The sequence below is a fragment of the Brassica napus genome, chromosome C8 (assembly GCF_020379485.1).
Source record: "Brassica napus cultivar Da-Ae chromosome C8, Da-Ae, whole genome shotgun sequence".
NCBI lineage: Eukaryota > Viridiplantae > Streptophyta > Magnoliopsida > Brassicales > Brassicaceae > Brassica > Brassica napus.
The window spans coordinates 2,145,126-2,154,554 of NC_063451.1; the positions used below are offsets into that span (position 1 = coordinate 2,145,126).

The 9,429-nt window shown below is 47.4% G+C and overlaps 1 protein-coding gene across 1 annotated transcript; it reads left to right on the forward strand.

Annotated features, from left to right (window-relative positions):
* The first annotated feature begins 3,820 nt into the window (after positions 1-3,820).
* Positions 3,821-6,961, forward strand: LOC111209591 (meiosis-specific protein ASY2-like). The gene is made up of 5 exons (XM_048765930.1): positions 3,821-4,643; positions 4,842-4,976; positions 5,061-5,965; positions 6,047-6,565; positions 6,686-6,961. Exons 1-5 carry the CDS (start codon positions 3,821-3,823, stop codon positions 6,959-6,961), a joined length of 2,658 nt encoding a protein of 885 aa, XP_048621887.1.
* Positions 6,962-9,429: the final 2,468 nt, after the last annotated feature.

Here is a 9,429-nt window from a genome sequence, read left to right on the forward strand (position 1 = left end):
TTAGTTACATATCTATTAAGTTCTAGCAACCTAACTCTCATTCAATATGTAAATTCTTTAAATCTATCTTTCAAGCTTTAAGTAATGATAGATTTAAGGTTTCAAGGCCTTTAGAAATATCAATCAAGTTTAAGGGTTTCAAGGCCATTAGGAATTTTAAAATTCGAGATTAGGGTTTTAGTTTAAACAATATTCAGATTCAAGTTTTAAAACAATCCTAATCATAGCTCTAGGCGATCAATCAAATACTCAAGTTTTAAATCAAAATTAAAAACCGATTTTCCAAAATTAGGGTTTTAGGGGATTTCGAAAAGTTTGATCTTTGATCAAGGGGATTTGATTTGAGATTCAAAAACCTTTAAGGTTCTGATTTTAATTGATCAATGGATCAATCTCGTTTTTAGGTTTAGATCGAACTTATAGAGCTTCGATTTACTCATAGGGTATTGATCTATTTAACCTATGGCTTTTAGTTTTAGAGATTATCTTTTAGGGTTTCAATCTTTACAAAACAACCAAATTCGATTCTTGTTTTCAGATTTCGAATTACCTTTATTTTGTAGGGTTGAACCGAACCACCAAAGTCAGATGAACCTCTAGTTGCACACGGACGCAAGCTGGCTCCTTATCGGGTCGCAAGCTGGGACAGGACGCGAGCTGTCTGGAACGGTCTTGCGTCTGGTCACGGATGTGTGCTGAGGTAGTCGGACGCGATCGGGACGCGTCTTTTCTTATCTAGTTCGCGAGCTGCTGCCTCTGCAAGCGGCTGATCTGAATTGCGAGCTGGCTGTGATGCGAACGTGGGCTGGCTCTGTTGTGAACAGGAAGCAATATGAGTAGAACCGTGATCTGGTCAAGCTTGAGATCGTCGGTTCATGGTCAGTAGATGGATCGCGAACAGCTTTGTGTTTGAGATCTTTGCACCAACTCTTCTCAGCTCATGAAATAAAAACAAGGAGTATTAGATTACATGAACACCATAGTCTGAACAAGATATCATCAAACAACTAAGGTATGATAAACTTATCTTTCACTGGATTTTAATTTGGCTAGAAAATCTTGTTGGTTCGGATTAGGGTTCCAAAAGACCAAAACGGCACCGCGTATTGTTTCTGCGAGTGAGGGCGCGTCTGAGATCGGATCGATGAACGGTTTGCACTGATGGATTCGTCTCATCAAGAGCTTCAATTTGATATGTGTCTCGTCGTCTGGTTTCTCAGGGTTTGAGAGATAGATTGATTTTAAGTTGCGTCTAATTTAGGGTTTATGTGTGACGGATTTTAAGTTAGGTTTTGTCTCAGGGTTTTGGAGTCTATCATGCTGATAACTTGTTGTAATTAGAGAGTTTAGAGACTGAATATTTCTGTATTATTATTAATGATCAAGAGGGTTCCTTTATATAGGGATTACAAGATGAAGATAAATGGAAAGTATCCAGAACCTAAACTCACTAGGATTAGAAAAACTACTAATACATAATAATGGAAAGATTACATCTACTAGGAAAAGGAAAAAGTTTTATTTTCTCCAAGCTTTGTGGCCACCATTCTCTCTCTTGAAGTCGGCTCTCTCTCTCCTCTCTCTAGGGCTTCAACCATCTCTCCATCTTCTAGGTATTGGGCCGGTCTCGGTCCGGGCCTGATTAATGGCAATCCACTCCATGATTTATAACAACAATCTTAATTTTGGCCGAATACATTTAAGTCTCCTGATTAATCTTCAAAGGGTTGTTGCAGCCCATGATGGATTCACACTCCGAATTTTTAGATGAGCCCTAAAGCATAATCCGTATCCCGTGGCCACACATATTTAGTGTTGTGGGTGCCTTAAGATATCCAGATTAATCTTTAGAAGGTTGTTGCAGTCCACAAATGAATTTACACTCCAAATTTTCAAATGAGCCTTAAAGCATGGTCCGTATCAACCGTGGCCACACATGTTTAGTGTTGTGGGGTTTTTTTGAATCCGGGTTGAGCTCACGAAATTTTTTCTACCATCAGACCCATCATAATCCGTATCCCGTGGCCACACATATTTAGTGTTGTGAGTGCCCAATAAGATATCCAGATTAATCTTTAGAAGGTTGTTGCAGTCCACAAATGAATTCACACTCCGAATTTTCAAATGAGCCCTAAAACATGGTCTTGGTCTGTATCAACCGTGTCCACACATGTTTAGTGTTGTGGGGTTGTTTTGAATCCGGGTTGAACTCACGAATTTTTTTCTACCATTAGACCTATCATGTGTGGAAAACTATTTTTAAAGAAAAACTATTAATGTCAACTTTAAACTTAAAAGAATACGCAGTACCTTTTTTTCAAAAAAAAAAAAAAAGAATACGCAGTACCTCTGAAGCTCTGACTTGGACAAAAAAGATTATCAGTGATTACAGTAAGAACCCCACATGATCGTCAGAAAATCTTCTTTTTAAAAAGTGAGCAAACCCCAAATCCTCTTTAGGCCAAAACTTTTGACGTTGACATTTTTTGTAACGGACGGTGCACGTAAGTCAACGCCCCATGCAAACACATGTTCGCTTTGCTTCTGAGCTAACTGTTAACTTAACAGTGTGGAATCCACAATTTGTCTGCAAAATAGTCAACTCATATACATCAAATGAAGACTGTTTAATCAGAAAACGGTAATAAAGAAAATATGGATTTTAACATAGACGTCTTATTTACGGTCGGAGAAAACGTTCATCGGTTACAAGGGAAACGAAGAGAGTGTGACAGAAAGGAAGCCGGTGGCTCGATGAGCTACCGGAAAAGTATAACTAACGGCGAGAAGAAGCAAAGGTGAAAACCCTAATCTAGCCGCCAAGTGTTAGTCAGTGATTTCGGATCCTTTTCTCGTTGTCTCCCCATTCCCTTATATAGACGTCCTGATGCCTCGTCCTTGACCTAATTTACGCCATCTTGGTGGGCCTCCTCTGCTGGGCCGAGAAGCCCGTAGGCGTCCGAGCAGCCGCTGAGCCGAACGTACTTCAGTCGATGATGATCAACTAAAAGTACTCAAGAGTCAAGCCGAGAGACCTGACTCTTGAGCCGACCGATCGAGCTGTCGCTCTTCCTAATCCGGGCCAGGCCTTCCTATTCCTCGGGCCTTGTGGGATGGTCAAATCCATCCTCTACAGTAAGTCCCCCCCCCAGTCCATTAGTGAGCGAAGTGCTTTCCAGCTCGTGATGGATTCTAAGGTTTGAAGGTTTGAGGGAATAGGAGGCCTGTCGGAAGGTTGGAGCGGTTGGTCGATGAGTCGCACAACGTCGTTCTCTCGGAAGCGAGCAGTAGAGGCTTTATCTCTTCTTTTGGTCGTTGTGTCGCAGGAAGGGTTCTGGAATATTTCCACTTGAGGCCGATTAGTCGCGGATATTCAGATCCCGACTGACATATCTAGATTAACCGGTGGTTTATTCTGATTTTAAGATGACCGACGTCCGATTTAGACAAGAAGCCGAACCGTTGCGAGGGTCCGCTGGACATTTGGGAGAGTTTCAAGGCCCATTTAGGCCCGTTTAGGCTTAATGACGACACCTCGAATTCCCCCCCCCCTTTTTTTCTCTTTTAAATGCACCGAGAAGTCGAAACGTCGCGAGGGTCCGCTGGATTTTTAGGGAGAATTTCGAGGCCCACCTAGGCCCGAATAGACCTAATAATGATGCCTCGAGTTCCCCCCTTCTCTTTTCCTTATAAATACGCAGATCCCTTCTCATTTCTTCAAGTTTCCTCCGCGATCAAAGGTACTTTCTCTCTCTCCTTCTTTTATCTCTCTAAGTGTTATAGTCTTCACTCGACGCGTTCTTCGCCGCCTTGTTCTATCATGTCGTCGGCTCAGGGGTTATCGAGGCAGCAAAAGGGGAAATCGGTTGCGGCGGCATCAGCTCCGGCAAGGAGTTCTGGCGGAGGTTGTATCGAGGGTCTCGAGTCGACTCATCACGAGGCGATGATGGACACAGTTGATTTGTCTCGCTCCCAGAGACTTTTGGTCGCAGATGCTACACGGCTTGCGAGGGAAGGGAGCGAGAACGTCATCATGAGGGATGCGACGGAGTGTGCGAGAGACGGACAGAGCGGGGCGGTGCCCGTTGATTCGATTACCTTGAGAGCTCGCGCAGTGGAGAGCGATCCTTCAGAAGACGACGACTCTGAAGCCGAGTTGTTTCCGACGACCTTCTATCCCGAAGGGATTTTCGAGGAGCGTCCACGACTACATCCCGACTTATTGCTCCCTGCTTTCGTGGCTGGTCAAGATTGGGACGTTGTGGAGGAGACTAAGTCGACCCTGAGGAGCGTGAAGAGGGTTCTTCGGGCCCAGAACGCCACAGGCGTGACTTTCCTCATTCCTACGAAGGAGCAAAGACCTTGGTCTCCTCCGATCGGGTACCAAACAGTTTACGAGTCTTATTTCCAGGACGACACTCGCTGTTGGTTCCCCATCCCGCGACTGATCACCGCGTACGCTAGGCGGCGAGATCTCGCGATTAGTCAGTTACTGAACGGCTCGCTGCGACTAGCCGTCACTCTATCAGTTCTAGCGGAGGAGATCGACATGCCGATGAGCGTCAGGTCTTTCGAGGAGATGACCTCGATAACCGATATGAAGGACGGAACCTACTCGATAAAGATGCGACCAAACTGCAACTGTGCGCCGGTCATCCAAAAAAAACGCAGAATTGGCAGCGCTCCTACTTCTTCATTAAGTCCGACGACTCCGCTTTCGAGGAGCCTCCTCGAGAGGACTATCGGGTCCTATGGAACCGTTCTTGTGGTAGAATATCTTGTCGCGAGCTACGTCTGATTTTGTTGATCTTAACAAAACTTTCTTTTTGTTGTGCTCGCAGTTGGCCATCCCACTTCTCCAGTCTATCCTGAGGATTTCCTGAAGAGTGTTCGAGCCGTCGCTTTGCTTCGGATCTACCGTTGGTCCGAGATTACGGTCGAGAAGATTCGCGAGCTTAAGGACCGGATCGCTCGAAGTGTGTTCTCTCGCCGTTTCTGGTTATTCTTTCGATCGCAAAGTTTATTTATCGCGTCCTGACCTTTCTGCCTTATGTTTTCAGGAGAGTGGAGATCTGACCTTCCGACCTTTCTTCCTATTCGCACCAAGCGACTAGACATCTTCCCGAAGGACATCCAGAAGCAAGTTTCTGAAGCAAAGAGGATGGGAACTCTTCCCGATTTGAGCGCGATGTTAGCCGCCCAGTTGGGACTGGCTAGCGAGGAAGGACCCTCGGCGACGGTTCCTCGCACTGGTGAGGTTCCCCCTTCTGGCGCTAGAAGCGCGTGGAAGGGTAAGAAAAGGAAGAGGGGTGGCTCGGGAGTCGAGGGGAGCGCCGAGGAGGCGAGCGACGTTCCTCCTTCTGGCGAACCCCAGAAGAAAAAGAAGAAGAAGAAGAAGAAGAAGAGGACGAAGAAGCCTGTTGACGAGCAGTCGGAGAATCCCGAGGAGCCGACTGAGATTGAGGAGGGTGATGTTCAAGAAGAAGAACTTCAACCCGAAGAGGAGGCTTCTGAGGCTGAAATCTCGAGAGAACGGGACGATGCGGCGGAAGCTGGTGAAGGGGAGGAATCTGAAATTCCTCTTAACGCCGCCCGTCCGGACGGTTCTGAAGATGAAAGCGGGGAGTCGCCGCTTTTGATCAGGAGACGCAACGACGAGGTCGGCGATGAGGGGCGATCTCCTATTCTGGCGTCTTCTCGCGAGGGAACTCCGGTTCCCATTGGGGAAGGGGTCGCTCAGATCGGCACTTCTTCTCGCGGCTCCGCTATCTTGAGGAGGGTGCCCGGAGTCAACTTTCCAGACAAGGTTTCGTTTCACTATGAGGGACCGGCCCCTCTAGTGTACGTCCCCGAGAAGTGTGGAGAATTCCTTCGCCAATTAAGGGGGAGGGCGAAACCTTTGCCCGCTGTGAAGGACTTCATTTTTGGGGGTGAATACGAGGAAGCCACGAGGGCCAAGCTGCTGGTAAATGACTCGGTCCCTTCTCTTTTTTTTTGTTTCGTCCTTTAACTTTTTCTTACAATTTTCATCTCCTCGTTTGTTTAGGGGGATAGTGCGACGAACGTCATGATCGATAAGTACGACACAGCCCTGAAGGGAGCTTTGGGCAAACTCGAGCTGGCTAAGAAGGAGCACGTGGCGAAAGAGGAAGCTTCTGCTCGCCAGCTGAATGCATCGAGGGCTGAAGTTGAGAGGCTTAACGGGATGGTTGCTCGCATCATCGCTCGGAGAGATGAGCTCAAAGCCGAGTTGGAGGTATCTCGGGGAGTCGTTTGTGAGCTGGAGCGGAAGAACGCCGAACTTGAGAGCGAGAAGGTTTCGCTCGCTGAGTCTCATGAAAGAGAGATGAGGCGCCTCAGAGATTCTAGGATTCTGGAAGTGACGAGGGAAAGAGGAAGAGTTGAGGCCAAGATGGCCGCAAAAGCTAATCTTCGCTTCGCTAGGATTCGCTCCCGAGAAGAGCGACGAGGTCCCTATGGGGAGGCCTGGTTGCTTCATAGCCAAGCCTTCGGAACCAGGAAATGCCTCGAGGCTTTGAGGAGGGCTAGGAGCGACATCTCGCAAGCTACTATCGAGATATTCACCGAGCAAGAGAAGAAATACTAGGAGGAAGCCGAGAAGCTTAGGGTGGGCGAGATACCCGAGGAAGATCTCACACTTTCTCCTCTCGTATTGGACTCTCAGTTTGTGGATGCTCGAATCTTGGCGAGTCTCGATCCATATGGGTCCAACGCCGGCTTGATTGATCCGGAGACTGCAGCGAGTCTTCACGTTCCGCCTACTCATCCGACTGAAGAACGGCGCGAAGACCCGGCGTCTCTTCTTGAAGGTCCTTTGGCTGATCCAGAGGTCGTCCCGAGACCAGACGAAGCGCATGTTTCTCCGGCTTCTCGTGAGTCGAGCGTCAGGGCTTCGGAGCTCTCCGTCCTCAACGATCGCGAGAGTGATCGGGAAGCTTAGTCTTTTTTGTTTGTTGTTTCTTTTGAGTCTCGTAGGACTTGTGTTGTTGCCTTTAGATTTTTACCTTTCGAGGCTTATACTTTGTTGTTTTTCTTCTGTTTTGTTCCAACTCATCGAATTGTATTAACTGTTTTCTTTTAATTGTACTTGTCTATCAAATGCATGATTTCTCAAGATTCGAAGTGACTGTTTGCTTAGTATAAACGTTATTCGAGATATCGAATCGTCGTAGTGTTTAGCTCGTCATGACTTTGTCTCGGTCGATTTCTTTGACTCGCGATCGTTCGTCATTTGAGTTTCGTTGTTAATTATGAGTTTTCGATGTTGACGGTTCCAAATCGACCCTAACGTAATTTTCAAGCTTTCGGTGGGCCAAATCTTACTTAATAAATTACAGGGTGAGTTGGAGTCACTGTCTCGGCCGTGTTGGTTTAAATCGCAACACGGTCGACTCCCGTGAACACGTGTCTGATCAGGACATATCCAACATGGGATGCGAGTACCAATACGCTTGTTCGAGAAGCCGGGGCATGCTCGTGTCGGCATCGCTTAAGTGATTGTCTTCTTCGGAGATCGATTCCTCGGGGAGGAGGTTTTTTTTTTTTCGGCTGGACCCCTTTTTCTTTTGGGCTGCCTACGTATCCCTTTGTGGGAATCAAGCCATTCGTAGTTCTTAGATTGCGAGTAAAAGTGGCTTTTGAGGAGCATTTACTCGATTTTTTTATTTTTATTATTTTTTTTTTAGCGAGAGAATGTGACCGTTGGTCGTTCTTTCGCCTTTTTTTTTTTTTTTTTTTTTTTTTAAAAGAGACCGAGTAAAACTGGCCTTAGTGGAGCATTTAATCGGTAAAGTGTTCGTCTTGACTAAGGATGGAAGAGGCGGAGATGTTTGGAGTTTCAAGCTCTCGGTACTGCTTCGCCTGTTGAAGTCTCGAGGCGGTATACTCCTGGTTTGATGACTTCGACAATCTTGTATGGTCCTTCCCAGTTGGCTCCAAGCTTGCCGGGCTTCCACTCCTTAGTATTTTCGAAGACCTTTCTTAAAACAAGATTGCCCATTTCGAGGGGACGCGATTTAACCTTTTGGTTGTAGTAGCTCTCGATTTGATGCTGGTAATTTTGGATACGGAGTAGTGCTTGGTCGCGCTTTTCCTCGATGTCGTCGAGTGCGTCGAGCAGCATGTCACGGTTGAGTTCGACGTTTTGTGGCATTCGTGATCGGCGCAAACTCGTCACATTCACTTCTGCGGGAGCCATTGCCTCGACGCCGTAGGCCATTGAGAAGGGCGTAGCCTTCGTCGCTCCACGAGGAGTTGTTCTGTGGGACCACATGACACCATCTAGTTCATCTGCCCAGCAACCCTTCTTTAAGTTGAGTCGTTTCTTCAGACCGTCGATGATGGTCTTGTTCGTCGACTCGGCTTGGCCGTTACTCTGCGGGTTTCTCGGGGTCGACATGTTGAGTCGAATTCGCCATTTGTCGCAGAATCGCTTGAAATGATGCGAGATGAATTGTGAACCGTTGTCTGTGATGATCTCGTATGGGAGCCCGTGTCGGCAGATTATGTTCTTCCAGACGAAGTTTTGCACCTCCTTGTCGGTGATGCTGGCATAGGCTTCGGGTTCGACCCACTTGGTGAAGTAGTCTGTGAGGACCAGGATGAACTTCTTTTGGCGAGATGCCGGCATCGGACCGATGATGTCCATTCCCCATCGCATGAACGGGTATGGAGCAGTTAGGGTATGAAGGAACTGTGTTGGGCTGTGTAAGGTGGAAGCATGACGCTGGCATTTGTCGCACTTGCGCACGTATCTCTCGCAGTCGGCGTTCATGGTTGGCCAGTAGAATCCGAGATTCTTCACTTTTAATGCAAGAGCTCGTCCGCCCGAGTGATTGCCTGCTGCTCCTTCATGTGTTTCGGCCATTACTAGTCTCGTTTCTTCGCCGGAGATACATTTGAGTAGCACCTTCGTCGCGGTCCATCGGTGTAGTTCCCCGTCCATGACAACGTAGTGTGCACTACGTCGCTTCAGTCGCCGCGCGTCCCATTTCTCGGTGGGCAAAAAACCTTCAGCGAGATAATCGATGAGTTCCTTGCGCCAATCTGTTAGCTGATCATCCTGCGAAGGAGGTTCTGCTTCGTCGATGTCCATCACTTCGCTAATCGCTGCTGCGATTGCAGTCTGTTCCGCCTTCGTGTTGATGCTCGGTTTCTCGATTTTATGGATTGGGATTGTCCTCTTGACTTGATCGTGTAGCTTGCTTCCTAGAGCAGCGAGGGCGTCGGCACATAAATTTTCTCCGCGAGGAACCTTCGTGAGTTCTAAGAACTCGAAGTCTCGCGTGAGGTCTTGGACGAGTTTGAGGTAGGCGTCCATCCTTTCGTTGCGGACGTCGTAATCGCCGAGGTACTGGCTTACAACAAGTTGAGAGTCGCAGTAAGCGCTGATTCTTTTGGCCTTTACTG

What these genes read in the sequence shown, in the direction of transcription:
- LOC111209591 (XM_048765930.1), top strand. Translation starts at nt 3,821, where the DNA reads ATGTCGTCGGCTCAGGGGTTATCGAGGCAGCAAAAGGGGAAATCGGTT. An exon ending in CCACGAGGGCCAAGCTGCTG is followed by an intron (nt 5,966 to 6,046) that starts GTAAATGACTCG and finishes TCGTTTGTTTAG; the next exon opens with GGGGATAGTGCGACGAACGT. An exon ending in CTAGGAGCGACATCTCGCAA is followed by an intron (nt 6,566 to 6,685) that starts GCTACTATCGAG and finishes TTGGACTCTCAG; the next exon opens with TTTGTGGATGCTCGAATCTT.